Genomic DNA, 19,462 nt, shown 5'->3' on the forward strand with positions numbered 1-19,462 from the left:
ATGTATTTCTTTTCTAAAGCAAGATCTCTCCTCATAAACACCAAAGTTGGATCCAGAGGTTATTCTGGTGCATTTTCTAGAATAGTTGAATAATTGTCTCTAAATTTCCCTAACTATTATTGTGAATGAACCAAGTATACTTCAAAAATGGGGATGTAGGTCAGTGGTAGAGTGCATGTTTTGTGATCATCAAGTGTTGTTGAGAGCTTAGAAAGGCGCGTATAAGGAAATATCTTATTCTATTACTACTATAAAAAAGCTGTACTTTTAAGGTGCATGGTTTCTTCATAACTTTGTAAAAATCATGCATCATTGATCCATATTTTCAAGTCATTTCTCTGCAAGCGTGTATGTTTCAAACTGTTGCTTTACATGTGAGGTGATCTGTTCTGTAATTTATTTTAATATATGTTATCATATAAAAAATTTAATCCAGAAAATTAAGTAGAGTGGACCGAATGTTGTCCAATGTTGAACAATTTTTCCAAAAAAAGAGGCTTCAAGCTGTTCAATACCACACCCAGTTGGACTTTAATGTCAAATTACATTAACAAAAAAGAAGAAATGTAGACATTTAGATTACATTGGATTATATTACACAACCTTTATTTGTCTCAAAATGAGGAAATTCACAATTCCCAGCAGCAAATTCAAAACCATCACATAACGTTGCTGAATAAATGCCATCTCAGATGGATCCCGACAACAGTGCAGTAACACATGTAGACAATTTAACACCATACAAGGGCACATTTACTTTATTTTCTGCACACAAAAAAACACGACCCTCACTGCAGTTTACAGAAGACTTGATGCAATCTCTGAATCTCAGTACAGTATGTCTGTATGATATCGCCCCCGTGTGGCAAAGGCAAAGCTTAATATAAAAAAAAAAAACAAATCCGGCAGCAAAAATTTCACGGGCGGTGGGGATGAGGTCACGGGGATGGATTGTGGGATTTATTGCCAGGATAGGTTATTATGCGGTGATGCTTGTGGGCCGACAGCTGGTACGGTGTCAGCTAGCAAAGAAGCATAAAGGCGATATGAGAGAGGCATTATGAGATGGAGGTCACCGCCCATAGACCCCACCCTCTGGATCGCAATAATACGTACTGGCTTAGCCACTTTTGGTGAGGAATTCACTGGCCTAGTTTGATCAGGACCAACTATGAAAATCTTTTTTTTTGTGTGTGTTTTTATTTCCACGGAAGCCTTAAACTGTATAGAATTGGGATGTGTGACTTTTGTTTCGCTTTATCTTCACTTTTCCACAAACCTGTTGTGTTGACTCAAACAATCAAGATGCTTTGATGGGAGCTGTTGGAGGACGAATCCGTGGGAGGGGGGGGGGGGGGGGTTTAAGAACGAGGAGTATAAGAACTCCTCGTCCTTATACCGACGAGGAGTGTCCGGACCAGCTTCTGTGGCAATCTGTGGTGTTGTGTTTTTTGTAAGGGTATGATCGAGGTCATCATGGTCATCCTCTTCTTCTGGCTTCTTCTACAGGTGCTCTTTACGAAACAACTTGAAGGTAAAGCCAAGAAGCTTCTAAACACATTTGGTCATCTTTTATCCCAAAACATTTGTTCTTTGTCTGTTTACAGTTCACCTTCATGTTCTCCTTCTGGTTGGACTGATCACTTTCTGTCTATGTTTGCTCCTGGGATGTGTTCTATGCTGGTGGCAGAGTCGCATTTGTTTTGATGAAGACGATCCGAGTGTGACATCGATTGAATCTGTGACCATGGAGCACCATGGAGCATGGACTCAACGCTGACAACACCTCATCTCAATTTTACGATGCTCTTTTCACCAGATAGACAATCACCATCCTCGGTCTCACAGAGTCACATCACAACTTGGATGATGTGACGGTACGGGCCTGCCTTCCACCCCTCCATTCTGATTTCGTGCAAACGCCAATCCGCAGCGACCTTAAGCGAGTCTTGGTTTTCAATGTAAACTCTGCAGAGGAGCTCCAAAGATGCACCCTAAGAATAGTCATGTACACTCAGGATGCACAAGGACTAACCACCGATGCATTGGGGGAAGTCCAGGATGAATGTGGAGGAAGAGACTGGAATGCAAGCCAAGAGATTGACGTCACCAAAAAGCTCCTTTCAAACAAATGGATGTCCAAAAAGGTTGTAGGTTCAATAATAATAATAATAATAATACATTACATTTTAAGCGTCTTTCAAAGCTCTCAATGACACTTTACAGTCACAGACAAGCATAGGTACTATAATAAATAAAATACAATCACAAATTACCGGAAACAAATTCCTTGTGTGTTCTACATACTTGGCAATAAAGATGATTCTGATTCTGATTCTATGATACAATGCAATAAATAAAATACAATTACAAATAGAAACTAGAGAGAGAACTACACAGAAAATGCAATTTTAAAGAGATGGGTTTTGAGATGGGACTTGAAGGTGGGAAGAGAATCGATGTTACGAATGCTGGGAGGACAAAAACCTTTTCAGTACAAAAGTCTTATATTCCGTGTAGTTTTGTGTAGTTTTCGCATTTTTCAAGTAGGATATAGCAGAGTACTTAACGTAAAATAATGCTTCACCTTGAAGGGGGCGGTCGATAATAGTATAGCCTCTGGAGCCCAGTGGACAAAATAAACTACAGTACTTCAATTTCTGAGAAAATACGGGGACCACGACGTTGCCCTCATTACAAATTCATTCCACCCGGAATACGTACACGTTATACATTCCTAAATAGAATTGAACTGTCCCGTTTTTCACAACTATATGACTTTTTTATGCACTTTAGAGCCATTCTTCATCTGTTTTTTTCCTACAAATTTATTCGGGAATTGAAAATATGACAGAGTGCAATTCCGAATTTGTTTGTGTATTTTTTATTTTTTGGGTGCCGATAAAGCGCTGGCTATGACCTCTGGCAATGTTTTCCCTTCCAGAAGGGGGCGGCATTTCCCTTTTTCCATGTTAGCGCTTTGTTCCAGCTTCAGCTGTTGTTAAAGGACAACCGACGTCTCCGGACAAGTTGTGTCCATAATTTGTAAAATGGCTTTAAATGACTTCTACTGGGCGTATTTTTACAAAGATTCCACCGCATATAGCTAGCTATATTTTACGTTTTAAGACTCGCGAGTCTTAAAACGAGTTGGTGACGAGTCCGTACGTGACGTCACTAAAGGACCGCCCTTTACCGTAAAAAAGACGCATTGTAGCGGTCCTTCCATCACGTCAATGTATTTTTCTGTACTTGTTTGGTCTGAGGACCTCGTGTTGCACCCAAAAGCCGCCAGAAGGCCAGAAGAGGCCGTCCAAGCACCATATAAGGAATTTATCAGCCTGTGGAAACGGAGGTGGCCACAGGAGGTCGCCATTTTGTGCCTCTTTCTTTGGGTGAGAGATTTTCCCCCAATGTTGCCTCAAAATGGCACAAATAAATTCTTTAATCGATTGCAAACATGTATGCTTTCCTCTTCAGAACTATTTGAATCATATTCACAACTGGATGTGTAACAAGAAAGCATATTCTCCGAATCGGAAGCCATTGTTTTGATTCACTAGCAATGCAAGACGTCTTGGCGTGACGTCACGAACTGAGGGCGGGACTTTCTGAAAATGCCCAATTCGCAGCTCAATTTTTTTGCAGATTTTGGACACTTTAAGTCATTTTTACTGGTGTTTTGCATTTGAATAAAAATATCATATTGCGTGTTTTGGGTATTTTAGATGCTAGAAAACGTTTTTCTGGTGTCAGTTAAAAAACAAAAAAGTGACGTCGGTTGTCCTTTAAAGCGCTATATAAACCAATATGTATGTATTGCAGTGTATTTTGGACAGCTGCCCTAATTTCAAGCTCATATAACTCCAGACCCATATAATTTACGACTTAACACTTTTTTTCTGATGAAAGAAGAGAGTGTATGGTTTCTTACGCCACATTGAATATTTATGTCGTCCTAAAACTCAATATTCTGTCGGTCCTCGAATTTGAGTGACAATGACAAAAACCCTTGCACCGGAGTGGACACATTTTTGCACGTCTCGCAGTGAATGAGTTCATCTGAAGATTGGAGAAAATTTGGGACAATAAACACAGGCAAACATAATGAAATTCCTCTACCATCAATTGACATTGGCTTCTTTACGTCTGAACGTCAGTCGATGATGTTAATGTACCATATTGCTGGTTTGTAAAAAGCCAGGAGACGCCACAGAAGATATGAGATTGCTCTCACTATATATTTTGAGTATGGAAAAGAAAAAAATCAAGTTACCGGATTTTCCGGTGTATTAGGCGCATCGGAGTATAAAATGCACCCCCAATGAATGGTGTATTTTTAAACCTTTTCCATAGATAAGGTGCACCGGAGTACAAGGCACACCTTCAATGCATGAAAAACGTTTTACAAATATAAAATATAAATATCTAAATGTTTTCCAAATATAAGGCACACCACATTATAAGGCGCTACAGTACAGGGGGAAATGGAGGCGTAACAGCTGACAGTAGTTGCCAGACCTGTTGTGGCTCAATATTACTTCACATATGAGGTGCACGGTCATCTTTTGAAGAAAATGAAGGCTTTTGGGTGCGCTTTACATCGGAAAACATGGTTTTCCATTTTTCCTTATTTTAATATTTAGTGACTGAAGAAACACAAAATGTGTTTGTTTCTGAAAAAAATAAGGCCAAAATATTCCATGAAAACCCCTAAGGAACATAAACGTTTAAAAAAAAGAAGATTAGTAATCTCTGAAAATTATATTCAGTATTGTATTGTGATAAATTCTGATAAAACCCTGATTTCTGAGCTCATAATAATGGAGAAAACACCACACCTTATATTATATATATTAAAATAGAAAATATTAACTTCTTTTTCTTTTGGCTTTTCCCTTCAAGGGGTGGCCACAGTGAATCAGTGTCCTCCATCTTCTGCAATTTCTATTTTTATGTTTGAAAAAATGTTACATTTCCTTCTCCGCAGAAAGCAATCTACCACAATGTACAGATGTGTAAGGGGCTTAGCGGTCCTCCACAGATCTTCATCCTGTTGCATTATAACCCTGACACACATCGTATCAAGGTGGCCGTCCTGAAGGCCGACAACCTGGAGAACCTCATTCACACATCAACCGCACCAGGTAGAACCTTTTTGCCTATTTGAACTTGACACCTCCTGACATCATGCGTTGAGACGTTATATAAACCGCAGTGGTAAGGGATAACCTTGCGTCAGGGTGAAGGAAAATATCTTCTGTTCTTAATGTTAAGGGGATTATGAGATGTTTTACAGGGCCCAAATGAAGTGGGAGATCATCTCTTTTAAATGACATTGTGCTTTAATCCTTTACTAGTCACAATCCTCATGGTAAAGTGTTTCAATCTCTCTGGTACCTTTAATCTTTATTTGCATTAGGTTGTCTGAGCAATATGTTCAGGGGAGTGAGCAGCCATGCATTATCATCTCAATTTCCTGGACAGGATGGCATGTCATTCTGATTAGAAGAGGTCAAGCCTGTAGATGTCGGTCTACAAAACAGGAGCCTGAGCATAACTGTTGTACGTATAAAAAAATGGGTATTATTTTTGTGGGATCACTCTGAATAAGTTTGTGTTAAAAATCACACAAAAAAGACCTGTAGATGTCAGTCTAATGGATATTTACACAACAAAACGGGATATTGGGCACAAGTATTGTACGTATAAAAAATTGGTATTATTTTTGTTGAATCACTCCAAATAATTTTGTGTTAAAATCACACAAATAAAAGAAATATGTATGTTAGAACGATTTTATCATAATTTTTAACCCATCAACGTAGAACAAATTGTCTTTGTGTTGTCATATTATTTGTTATTTAGTTTTTTTTTAACTTTATGTTACTTCCGGGTTGAGTGAACGCTTGCGTGTGTGGCTGCCGCTGCTCACCCGCAGAAAAAAATATACTGTGACTGTAAAGTGTCCATGAGAGTTTTGAAAGGCGCTTATAAATGAAATGTATTATTATTATAAATTATCATCACTGCAATGTATTTATTTACGCTTCCAAGCATCATTCAAATTATGAAACCAATAATGCTTAAAAAATGTATGACAAAAAAGCCAAGCTTTTATTTTGGAGGGGATTTGAAAAACAAATGCTCGTCGACGAATGCATAAGCAGCAAACGTGAGAGCGCAAGTTATCATGTTATTATCCCCGCCTCACTTCCCCCATTGTTGCTAATCAGTGTTTGTGTCCAGACTACAAGGTGCGGATCAAGCTGCATCACGAGGGACTCGCGATCAGCAACAGAGAAACAAAAGGAGCCTCATTTGCTGTGTGGAACTCCTATTTCCTGTTTGACCTCCCACCAGGAGTCATTTGTTAATTACCGCTCATGTTGGAGTTTAGGATCATGCAAGTAAGATTAATTTTTCCACACTCTTACCCTACTACAATGTACCTTCTACTATCAGTCCTTTATATTTCAAATGGCCACTGAATGGATTTAATATCCTCCTTTCCTTCGTAAGAGTCACGCTCGGTCGCAGTGCCAATCCCTCAGTCGAGTCCTAATCGGCCCTGAGGCTGCTGATGCGGGACGCGCTCACTGGAGGGACACGTTCAGCCTGCAAGGGGAGCAGTCACGATGGCTCAACATGGTTCAACCGGAACTTCCATAGAAACATAAAACCGGGCGAAATATATTGTACCTCATGTCCATCCAATATACTAAATGCAAATAGGTCACTTTTGCCATGATTTGTCCGCACCTTCGAAACAAAACTCCTTATTTTGATGTCTAAGCACATTGTGTTAAAATACAACAAATGAATGAATAAACACGTTGTTGACAATGTGCATGCAGCCACGGAAAATGAATTTAAATACAACAATGATGTCAAACAGAAAAGAGAAATCAAAATTTGTGTCTGTCTTTTTAATTCATGTAATGAAACGTGCAAACTTCAACAGTTATATACTTGGATTATATTTGAATATTCATAATACATTTCTGGAGCTGTGGGAATGGTGTTCAATAGATTAAAAAAATCCACATAACCCTGTTCAAATGCATGTGTTTGTAATTCATGATAAAGAAAAACATCTCTCTATTTTCTCTATATCTAAAATAATAATAATAATAATACATTTTATTGATAAGCGCCTTTCAAAACTCTCAAGGACACTTTACAGTCACAGGATATTTTTTCTGTGGGTGAGCAGCGGCAGCCACACGCGCCAGCGTTCACTCAACCCGGAAGTAACATAAATGTGGTTGCACAAGTGTGAACGCCATTTTAAAACTGGCTTTGTCGAGAATTAACTGTAGGGGGTTAGAAACGACCTCTGTTATTGTATGTTAGTCGATTAGACTACCAAGTCAGGAGAGGGCGCTACGCGCCTGTGAATGGAACAGAGGAAGGCGATGTAGGCTCAGCTCACGCATGCGCAGTTGTCATAAATGCCGTTGTGTGAAGCTGATTAACACGGTTGTCTCGTGTCGTCTTTCCTCGTCGTTCACAGGTATTCAAAATAATAAGTGTTAGACATTCTCAAGATGTTAAAGTAATTGGGGACTTATTGGGCGATGCTATATATGAAACCTTGTTTTGTGGCTTTGATGAATATTTTGTGGCTTTGATGAATTTGGATTTTTGGATGTCAATTGTAGTTCCCAGTACAACACACACGAGCTGGCAGACGTGCATAAGCATGTGCGAATGTGGAGGATATATACAATGTATAGATGTTGAATGTATAGATCTACACATGAATGTATTCTGATATTGAAATTACTGAATTGATGTTTTGATGAGTAAATGGTCATAAATGCCGTTGTGTGAAGCTGATTAACACGGTTGTCTCGTGTCGTCTTTCCTCGTCGTTCACAGTGCTACCTGCCTGTGATGCGTTTGGACCGACTCAGGTATCCCCTAGGCCTGAGGCCGGTTACAATTGGGGGCTCGTCCGGGATACTGGGCAGAGTGGGAGCTGCTACGAAGAGAACCTGTGCCTAAAGCTTCAGGGAAGACTGTAGTGCTGTCCATTCTCCAGAGAGTAGAGGCTTCAGGGGCTAACGATGGCTCCCACAACTCCACGACGGGTATTGATTTTCAAGATCCAAAAGAGACTATTAGCTTTGAATGTCAATCAGCTACTAACTGTTGCCAGCGCAGTGGATGAGAGTGATACTGAGGACCTTGCGAGCCTTAGTGAACCAGAACTGTTTGATGTGATTATTGACTACGTCAGAGGTGACAAATTAAGACACATAGAAGATGAAGGCATGTCTCAACTCCTTCACCTCGATGACATGATCAGCGAGCTCCTAGATGTCCCGGAGGAACCTACTGGGGAAGGAGCTGACCTGAGAGGAGGCGTTGAGGTCACACCTCTTCCACCGAGAGACATCCCCACACCGGTCAGGAACGTCACCACTCCATCGCCATTCAGGATCATCGCCAACAGTTCGGGTGGTGCTCCTCCTGAACATGCCGGCTTATCCTCCGGTATGGGGGAGCAGGTGGTGAAGTACACAGATGTAGCTGCTCTGTTTCCACGGAGGGAGTTCAAAATTTATGGTGGTCAGATTTCTGACACCGGGTCTGAACTGTCATACCGTAGCCTGTGTAGACAAATGGATGAGGGACTACAAGAAGGGTTTAGCGAGTCTGAGGTTATCCGCACTGTGTCGAAGATAACTAAACCTGGAACATTCCGAGACATGCTAAGTGATACAGAGGGTCTTACAATGTCACAGTTAAAAACAATTTTTCGATCACATATCAGAGATAAGAGCAGCTCTGAGCTCTTCAACGAACTCAGTACCGCTCAGCAGTGAGACAGTGAGTCCCCACAGCAATTTTTATATAGACTGATGGGTTTGAAGCAAAGAATTATGTTTGAGTCACAACAACCAGGTGCAGATTTTGGTTACGATCAAAAACTTGTCCAAGGTACATTTCTGTACACACTCTATCAAGGGCTAAATGAGAAGAATTATCATGTCAGATGTGATCTCAAACCATTCCTTACCGATTTACAGGTTCGTGATGATGTCCTGTTAGAACAACTTACCAAGTCCACAAGTGAAGAGGCTGAGAGGGTGAAACGCCTCAGTACTGTGATTAAAAATCGATGTGTGAATGTCCATGCTGCTCAAACTAATCAAACAGACCAGATTAACCAGACCAAAGTTGACTCTGAATTACAGGCTAACCGTGCTGCCATTCTCGAGCTGACTGCACAAGTGACCGCACTGACCAAACACTTTGCCCAAGTTGTTAAACCTACAGAATCGGCGCCTCAGGTAGATCCAGGTCCGTCCCTGACTCGACACCAACGAATGAGACTAGGGGCAGGTGTCAGGCCTGTGTGCGGAAGAACATTAAGAGCTGCCCTCACTGTTTCATTTGTGGTCAGGAAGGACATAGAGGTGTGGGCTGTCTGCGAAGAATGGCACTGGGAAACGGGGAAAGATCACTGGAGTGAGGCTTCCAGTGATCAATGCCAATGATAAGCCTCCAGTACAAATCAACTTGGTTGAACCAGTAACATCCATAAGTCTGACGACGCAGTGTCAGTCAACATCAAAAAAACATGTAGCACAACTAATTGGCAAGCGATGTATGGTCTCATGTGCACTCAATGGGGTCCCACTCCAAATGCTGCTTGACTCAGGGTCTCAAGTGACCGTGGTGAGTAGGGCGTGGGTAGAGGAAGCACTGCCCAACGTAACCATTCAGCCACTTTCATCCCTATTTCCGGACCAACCGTTTGTGGTATCTGCAGCGAATGGCACAGCGGTTCCCTTTGATGGATGCGTAAATGTGGGGTTGCAGATACGGAGTGGAAGCCATGGACATGCTGACATACAAGTGCCCATACTAATCAGTACGAGTTGTGTGAACTGTCCTCTCTTAGGAAGCAATGTGGTTGCAGAAATGATCAAAGAGAATAATGAACAGGTGGACATTGGAGCCATACTGAAAGAAGCCATGAGTGTCAGTGAACGCACAGTAGAGACCTTGATTTCTGTGCTTCAGAAATTGGGCCCTGATCAGACATTCCTCCAGTACCCTGTGTGTGTTGGGAAGAAGGGACTCATTATTCCTGCGGGCAAGGTATGGGAGGTGAAGTGCAGAGTCAGAGCATGGGCCAAGGGGGGGACAATGCTATTTGAGCCCAGTATAGGGAACAGCTGCCCTGAGGGGCTAGAGCCGTTCTCCTTCGTTTATTGAGTTATAAATAGTCAAACACGTTGAAGTCCATTCTCGTCCATCTTGGTTGTGCAGATATTTTCACACTAAGAACTATGCAGGTTCTGTATAAAAAAAAGGGAAAATTGGGAAAAATAAAGCAAGTGTACGTCAATCATGATTGAGTTTTGTATGTTGCACATATAATTTGAACAAAATGTTACAATCTAATTATTTATCCAACAGAGAGACATTTACCTGTGATTATAAAATGTGTTAATGTGGACACTCCTGCTAAATTACTGTCTGCTTTATTGATTCATGCAGGAGCTGGGATTAGTGCCCATATGTGTGAGCAGAACGGATGATCTGTGTGCTGGGAATGTGCCATTAATGACATTAATTTGCTACAGACGCTAATACCAAATTGATTAAATATCCTACCTTGCAGTCAGTTCATGTGAGTAATCCCAGGACAGAGTCATGCCAGGACGAGGATTAACAATATGTTAATATTTTTCTCTCTCAGTTTGGACGGTGGGCTGTAACATTGGTGTTTTCATGATAAAGAAATTACATGTTTACATTACATCCATTCAGTGAAAAGAGAGGGTTGTTAATACATTTAAAACCTTGTCATCTTGTCCTGTGACTATAAAGTGTCCTTGAGAGTTTTGAAAGGCGCTTAGAAATTAAATGTATTATTATTATTATTATTATTATTGAGATTTGTCCAGGTGCGTCATCTGTACGCTCCATATTTTTATCATCTTCCTGGTAAACTGGCATGAAGGCTGAGCCCTGATAGGGATAAATATTTCAGCCAAGACATTGACTTTAACCACATATACAGTAGTTTCAAACAGTTACATTTATAAGCAAAAATGATGCTGTCTGAAGTCGCATTTATTTTCTAGGGCGAGTTGACTGGTTCAGGGTGTCCCCTGCCGACAGCTAGGACAGGCTCCAGCACGTCCGTGACCTTTGTGAGCATAATCGCAAAAAATGGATAGATGGATGTAATTCTGTCGGTGAGAATTAATATGTATTTCACAATGTAAACCAAGAGATGGCGGTAATGTACTAAAGTATTAATTGCCAAGTGCCATTAAATACTACAAGAAGAAGACGACGCCGGAAGAAGTCACCCGGATGCAAAGTAGTAGTTTAAGCGTACCATTCAACGAGTGCATTGTGCTCACAATTTTCAAACTTGTAATTTCATTCTGTTGAAGCACACAACTTTGCTGTTCGTTTGTGCGATTGCTTGACAAAGAACGCGTTCCGGTACAATTAAAACGATAGCATGTGACTTGGCCTTCCATTGTGGTCACGCTAAACGCTCGCCGCCGCGCTAAGGAGGAAGATAGTAGCTCGTGCTAACTTTAGCTCTTAGGCGTTTAGCTGGAATCGGAATCCTCCGATTGTAGTCCTCCCGTTGACGTATTGAACATCAAGCACGTGTTTCAATTGAATCGCGTATTGGATTACAGTATCGTACTGCGCTGATTTATTTCTTTCGTGTTGTTTTGTGCTGCTTTTTAAGTGCTTATACGTAAAATTTGATAGGCATGGCTGCGGATTGGCTAGGTAGTTTTGTGTCAATTAATTGTGGACCAACATTGGGAGTCTATCAAGGAGAGGTGTCATCAGTGGATCAGTCCTGCCAAACTATCTCGCTCAGACAACCTTTTCACAATGGAGTCAAGTGCCCAGTCCCAGAGGTCACATTCAGGTAAAGCTTGCGATGACTAATAAGACACTGTATGATCTAAGAATGTGCTTTAACAACAGCTGAAGCTGTCACGAAGCTAGACCAAAATAAGCAGATTGATGTAAAAAAAAAAAAAAAAAAGATTCCAGTGTTGTAATTTTCCTGCGACAAATATTAATCAGAATCTTTATTTCCAAGTATGTAGAATACGCAAGGAATTTGTTTTCGGTAGAACACACTGCACTAGTATCAACATCAAAGTTAAGCCTCTGGACAAAACTGATGAAATTACCTTTATTTGGAACATCAATAAAGAGCAACATAAAAATCGTTCACGTGCAACTCAAGAAGCTTGTTCAGTGCTCATTCTCACCAATCATTCAGTGGTGGACTCACACACACACACTGATATAATCTATTTTTTTTTTACCTTTCTGTTTCAGTGCCATTGACATAAAAGACCTCAAGATATTAGAAATCAGGAATGGAAACACTCAGAACCGCTCTTCAATGTCCACTAAGACAAGCAGTGCCCCCGTCGCAGTACCAAAAGGCGATCCTCGAACCGCAGAGCTCGTCAACTCACTGCAACATTGCTCCAAAAGCTACGGAGACCGTCATCTAGATGTCCCCAAGGGCTTCAGGCGAAGACACAACTCCTGTAAATTCTGACTTTCTTTGGAAATTCTATGACTTAATTGTTTGTTGATGCGTTGTATAATCTATATCTGCTCACTGCCGCAGGGTCATCAAGCAGTCGAGGTGCAAACCAAGCCACCCCCAAAAAGAATGGGGTGAAAAACGGTAGCAGCCAGATGAAACAAAGGGACGACGAGTGCTTCGGGGACGGCATGGATGACGGCCTGGACACTGATTTTGATTTTGAGGGCAACTTGGCCCTTTTTGACAAAGCAGCCGTTTTTTCAGAAATTGACACGTCAGAGCGTCGTAATGGGGCGAGGTCACGTGGTACACCTCACGAGCACACTCCCTCGCGCTATCGTCATGACGAGAACATTATTGAAGGCAAACCTATAGTGTACAGACAGATAACAGTACCACAACCTGGGGCCAAAGAATACTGCACTGGTATGTTTTTTTCACAATGCCACAAATTGGAAGCGGATAGAAAATTGGTTGATTTTTTTTTTTTAATCTTGCTTTTATTTCCATATAGACTCTGGACTGGTTGTACCCAGCATCACCTATGAACTACACAAGCGTTTGCTGTCAGTCGCAGAACGTTACGGCCTCACCTTGGAGCGGCGACTTGAGATGACTGGTGTGTGCGCGAGTCAGATGGCGCTCACGCTGCTTGGTGGGCCAAACAGGTAAATAGAACACAAAGTTAATGAGAGGAAGCTTGCGTACAATTATGTTTTGGAGAGGGGTTATCTATACAGACGAACCACTTTAACCACCAAATACATATCAATGAATACATATTGATTTATATAGCGCTTTAACAACAGCTGAAGCTGGAACAAAGCGCTTAACACGGACAACTATCATATACAGGAAATAAAGCAGTCACAAAGACAGTAGAAAGCACCAGGGAGTAAAACCAAGATCAAGTCGGAATCATGCTGAGTCGAATGGCAAAGAGTACAATTGAGGTTTGAGGTTTTTACCGAATGTTCAGTGGCAGGTCATTTCAGAGAGTGGGACCAGCAACGGAAAAGGCTCGATCCCCTCTGAGCCTCCGTTTAGTTTTTGGCACATCTACTGAGGCGCGGGAAAGGTGTGTAGGGGTGGATGAGCTCGGAGAGGTAAGGAGGAGCAAGGCCATTTAAAGATTTGAAGACAAAAAATAAGATCTTGAAAAGAACTCGAAAATGTATAGTGAGGACAGAACTGACATCAGAAAAACGTTTTCTCGCACATCTAAAATACCCAAAACACGCAGTATGATATTTTTACTCAAATGCGAAACACCAATAAAAATGACTTAAAGTGTCCAAAATCTTTAGTGACTGATTTTGGACACTAAGTCATTTTTATTGGTGTTTTGCATTTGAGTTAAAATATCATACTGCATGTTTTGGGTATTTTGGATGCTATAAAACGTTTTTCTGATGTCAGTTAAGAAACAAAAAAGTGATGTCGGTTGTCCTTTAAAGGGAAAAGCAGAAAGGAAAAGAAGTGCACCTTGTTAACCGAAAGTAGATAAACTTTAACTCATTCACTGCCATTCACGGATTTAGTCGGGAATTGAAAATGTGACGTAGAGCGCCATTCCTGAATTTGTTCGGGTTTTGTTTATTCATGCTTGGATGCCGATACAGCGCTGGCAACGTTTTTACTTTGTTATTACAAATTTTGTTTGATAACTGACCGGTTTGGTATAGTAGTCACTTGCCCATGACTAATTTCCGTGCAGAAAAATAGGAAACATCATCTTGTTTTGAATTTTTATTCTTTCAGGTTCACGCCAAAGAATCTCCACCAGCGTCCAACAGTGGCGCTACTGTGTGGTCCGCATGTGCAGGGGGCACAGGGTATCAGTTGCGGTCGTCACCTGGCCAATCACGAAGTTGAGGTCATCCTGTTCCTTCCAAACTTTGTCAAGATGCTCGACTCAGTCACTAGCGAGTTCACACTCTTTAGTAAGACGAGCGGCAAGCTAGTGTCAAATATCAAAGGTGAGTATCCTTTTTTTTTTTTTTTCTTTTTTTTTCTTATCTCTTTCTTCGCTTCAGTGGTGCTAGCGATGGTTTGTACTACATCACGATCAAATCTTTTTAGAATGGATTGTGAGTTGTGTCAGAAAGGATTTCTGGTGTTAAAATTGTGCCAAACATGTCATTGCTATGGCGACCACAACCATGGAGAAGCTGACTGAATTATTGAATTGCTTGACTGCAGTATGAACCAGAGTGACAATCGTTTTGGGGTTTTCATTCATTATTTTGTTTGAACTATTATTTTGAAAAATTACTGTTTTAATTTAGTTTTAGATCTTGTTTTCCCTCTAAAAGCCTTGGTTTTAGTCCAGCAAGGATGAGAATTTTCCGCCAATCGACGTATTTCCGACTTTTTCAGACCAAATGACCAGATAAAACTAAATATGTAGTATCACTTCTTTTGCTGTTCATTTCCTGTTTTGGCTTGTGTTGGCGGAAAGCGCAATTTTGATTAGATGATACTGACGCCGGTTGGCAGAAAGAGCCATTTTGATTGGATGATCTTGACTTGGGGGCCGTTGATGTTGAAACAGGTAAAGCGGACAAGTAAAAAAAAAAAAATCAGGTTGATTTGCCTTTGTGGAGAGAACAGGTTTTAATTTGATAGATTCTAATTTGCAATAAAACAATACCATCGATGAAACAGTCGAAAGTCAGTGGCACTATGACAAGCCCCATGCTAACGTTAGCATCAATACACTTCGGTACATTTTCAGTTGAAATTATATTATATATTATATAGATAGATAGACAGTATATGTGCGTGTGCACCCCCTGCCCCCCACCTTCTTTCAGACTTTTTTCTCATTTGTCATTCTCATCCCTGGTCCAGTTATAATTAACTCAGTCACTGCCAGACGTGCAAAAATTTGTCCACTCCAGTACCAGTTTTTTCATTTTCACTCAAATTCCAGGACCCACAGAATATTGAGTTTTAGGACAACATAAACATTGAAAGCAGTGTAAGAAACCTGAGACTCTCTTCTTTCATGAGAAAAAAAAAGTTATTTCCTAAGTTATATGGGTCTGGTGTAATATGAGGTGCAAGTGGGGGTGCTGTAGAAAAGGCAAATGCAATACACACATATTGGTTTATATATTGCTTTAAAGGATAACCGACGCCACGGACAAGTTGTGTCCATAATTTGTAAAATCACTTCAAATGACTTCTACTGAGCGTATTTTACAAAGATTCCACGGCACATAGCTATATTTTATGTTTTAAGACTTGCGCTGAATATTCAGGAAGTCTTGTTGATGACGATGCCTGACGTGACGTCACGGTAGGTATCATCACTGACCGAGAAAGCGACACACAATGCATTTTGGGTACTTTGTTTGGTTTGAAAACTTCGTGTTGAACCGTGTTGATGGTGAAATTAGAAGGAAAACACATAAATAACACGATGGTGAATCGTTGTGTGTTGCACCAAGACTATTATTTGATACTAGTTGACACAAAATCCCAGCAGACAAATCAGGCCATATCCAACGGAGCTTGGGAACCATCTTGTGCATTTTCTGGGACGCTACATTGGAGTCCAGACGCCTCAAAATGAGACGGAAGGACTTCTTTAATCAATTGCAAACATTTATGCTTTCCTCTTTAAAACTATTTGAATCATATTCATAACTGGATGAGTAACAAGAAAGCATCTTCTCCGAATCTGAAGCCACTGTTTTGATTCTAGAGCAAGGCAATATGTCCTAGCGTGACGTCACGAACAAGGGGGCGGGACCTTCTGAAACTCGCCACTTCCGGGGTCATTTTGAAGTAGTTTTGGGACATTTTAAGTCATTTTCATTGGTGATTTGCATTTGACTAAAAATATTAGATGCTATAAAACATTTTTCTGATGTCAGTTAGGAAACAAAAAAAAACATGGTGTCGGTTGTCCTTTAACTGACCTCTAAGTAGTTGTGGGTCATCTCACCTGGATATGATAAGAAAGGAAATTTCCTTGGCAAAAATGAATATCTGAAAAGACTTGTGTGACTCAGTCCGCTATCCCCGTCTTGTTCAATCTTCCAGACCTGCCAGATACTCCCGTGGATCTCATCATCAACAGCCTCGACTGCCATGAGAACACATTCCTGATGGATCAGCCTTGGTACAGAGCTGCTGCAGAATGGGCCAACCAGAACCGGGCACCGGTGCTCAGCTTGGATCCTCCCGTTTGTGGACAGGGACAGGCAGTGGAGGCCAAGTGGTCCCTCTCCCTTTGCCTCCCCCTTTCCTTGGCAGAGGGGGCCGGCAGGGTGTACCTGTGCGACATTGGCATCCCGCGCCAGGTGTTCCAGGAAGTGGGCATCAAGTACCTCTCTCCGTTTGGATGCAAATTTGTCATCCCGTTGCATTCGGCTTAATGGGATGGACTACTTTTGGAACTTTTGACCATTGTTAGCGCTATATTTTTCCCGAGCTTCGAGTGTTGTGCAGTTTTTACTCACCGTTGCTGACGTGTCAACATGGGAATGTTACCTCTCAGTTTTTCTGGCAGACCATCGTTTCACTTCATTAGTTGTTCAATTTGAGATTATTACATTAAAATATGAACAGCATGACAGGCTGCAGTAACTACATATGTAAAATACAAGGTGTTATCTATGTAATATTGGGAAGATACTTTTGTAAAAAGTGAATTTGTCATCTTTACAGTGTAGTGTTATATTTTGTTGGACAATCTTGGGCATTGTAGTTTCAATGTCATCCATCGAGTTATTGCACAAGTTTTCTTACATCTTAGTCACAGGCATTAGTTTAATGAAACTGGCAGCCTCTGACTTGGAAGGATGATAATCTTGATGTGACCTTTTTTTTGGTCTTTGCTGAGATAGACTGTGATTCGAAGGGCTTCAGTACAATGATACTGCATTACATAACATGTTTTCTTGTATCAACCGAAGACGGGTTAAACGTTTTAATTTGCCAGTTTCAATTGTTTTTCCCATTATTTGTCTTGATTGGTCACACTTTTTGGACCATTATTTGTGTAACCAAAAAGTTAAACATGTTTTGATGAACAACAATCGCTAAAGCTTAAAAAAAGTGCATTGTAAAAGTGAAATGGCAAAAAAGCGGAGATATTGCTGTACAACAATGAAAGTCTGATTTAACACATATTGAAGACCTTCGATCGAGACTTCTGACGTGAGATTTTTGAAGTCGGCGCTCATGCATAATGCTGTGAAATAGATTTCAGGTTTGTGTTCGTGCTTGAGGCCTTTTCAGAGGACAGGGAAATAGACTCACCCTATTTTGGGATGGGACCACATTCTGCGTAGTAACACATGAACATTAAGAAGCTCTTGTTTCAAATTTGCATCAGAATTGTCTTTTTTTTCCCTCTTTTTAACATTCCAGAGGCCCATTGTATTACATGTGGCAAGACTAGCATGATGCATCAGCCAGCATTAATGATTGTGAATGCACCCCTACCTCCATCCCAGTGGAACTGTGATTCTCACACTTATTCTGCTGTTCTTGTCCCATTCTTTTTTTCTTTGTTGAAGCTGTTCAGAAATGTTTGTACTCTATTTTTTTTTACTTAGCCTTCCGCTGTGTTCTATTTTTTTGGTTTCAAGAAGAGATTTTTTTTTGCATTTAAATGTCATCTCAAGTACCTTTTTGTCACTCTTCCAAAGTGTTATGTCTGCAGACTGAAAGAATTAAACATGTTGGACTGTTTTGTGCAACTTTTTTGTTCATCTTTCTTAAATGATAAACTGACATTCAAGCACCTATGCGCATAACATTTTACATTTCTCATGGCAGTAATTGATGATGGAAACACTCTCGTGCTTGTACTTCATAAGTGAATGTCCCCGTATAGTACTTTTCAACAGTACTCAAATCTTCCTCACACATTCAATTACATGCAGTGAGAACTCTGAAGTTGTTTATAGCTTTGAAAGTTCTTTTTTTTCTGCCCTGTGAGTGACCAGCAACAAGTGCCCCCTCATACTCAGTGGAGATTAAACCTCCACCTATAAATCTGAGGAAATATATAGATCTTTATAAATATGTATTACATTATGAATTTTCCAAGAGCAAGCTGTGCACTTGGTTTCTGGACCTTAACAGGGATTTGCCTCCTCTAAAATTAACACCACCATCACTTTACAGTCACAAAAAGCATTTACACCGAACAATGTAACTGCTATATACAGTAGATCCTGTTGGAGCTTTTGACACTATGTTGTCTTTTACCAGATATGCTGATTACTAAATCCATATAAGAGTACACATCCCTTCAGATATGTTTCACCAATCCAGTTTTGTTCCGACCAACCAACAGAAGGAAAAATAAATGTTGACTACCAATTGCCATGTGAGGCAGATTTAAAATGTGATTGGATAAAGAAACAGTCTGAATGCTTAAAATTTAAAGTACATTACTAACACACACTGGCATGAATGCAACCTGAGCAAAGATGAACAAACGATGAGAATAAGCTATTGAGAAGTGATACAATTTGTGAACAGTCAATGCTCACGATGGTGTACGTTTAACCCTCATATTATGTTAAGGGGTCAATTTTCCCCGTTTCCATTTTTGTGTTGACTAAAGCACTGGATATCATTTCCTTTTCCTTTCTTCAAAACAGTTCCAAAATATCTGAAATGGGATAGAAAATATGTTGTCTCTCTTTTCAAGTATGTTTATAACATCTCAGAAACAATTGTAGCTGATGTCACCTATTATTTGACAGTTTTGTGTGGATTTTTACATACGGGTAAAAATGACCCATAACATAATCAACGTATTTTTTCAACATAATTTGAGGGTTAAATGTAATGAAAATGGTTATCTGTTTCATGTGACTGAATTCCTCCACAAATGTTTATTAAAAAACACTAAATACATTGCCG

General features: G+C 40.4%; 1 protein-coding gene and 1 pseudogene across 2 annotated transcripts; both read left to right on the forward strand.

The window, feature by feature from the left end:
- The first annotated feature begins 1,383 nt into the window (after window positions 1-1,383).
- LOC148897935 (synaptotagmin-4-like) lies at window positions 1,384-7,821 on the forward strand (annotated as a pseudogene). The gene is made up of 6 exons (XR_016114933.1): window positions 1,384-1,534; window positions 1,608-1,753; window positions 1,786-2,147; window positions 4,991-5,147; window positions 6,250-6,410; window positions 6,523-7,821. The product of XR_016114933.1 is annotated as a synaptotagmin-4-like (transcript).
- A 3,513-nt stretch (window positions 7,822-11,334) lies between these two features.
- edc3 (enhancer of mRNA decapping 3 homolog (S. cerevisiae)) lies at window positions 11,335-18,280 on the forward strand. The gene is made up of 6 exons (XM_088996193.1): window positions 11,335-11,926; window positions 12,349-12,566; window positions 12,650-12,994; window positions 13,083-13,236; window positions 14,330-14,547; window positions 16,622-18,280. Exons 1-6 carry the CDS (start codon window positions 11,763-11,765, stop codon window positions 16,954-16,956), a joined length of 1,434 nt encoding a protein of 477 aa, XP_088852319.1. The 5' UTR covers window positions 11,335-11,762; the 3' UTR covers window positions 16,957-18,280.
- The last annotated feature ends 1,182 nt before the right edge of the window (window positions 18,281-19,462 follow it).

The sequence above is a fragment of the Hippocampus bargibanti genome, linkage group LG05, assembly GCF_051943395.1.
Source record: "Hippocampus bargibanti isolate YZ-2025 linkage group LG05, ASM5194339v1, whole genome shotgun sequence".
In the NCBI taxonomy this organism is placed as follows: domain Eukaryota; kingdom Metazoa; phylum Chordata; class Actinopteri; order Syngnathiformes; family Syngnathidae; genus Hippocampus; species Hippocampus bargibanti.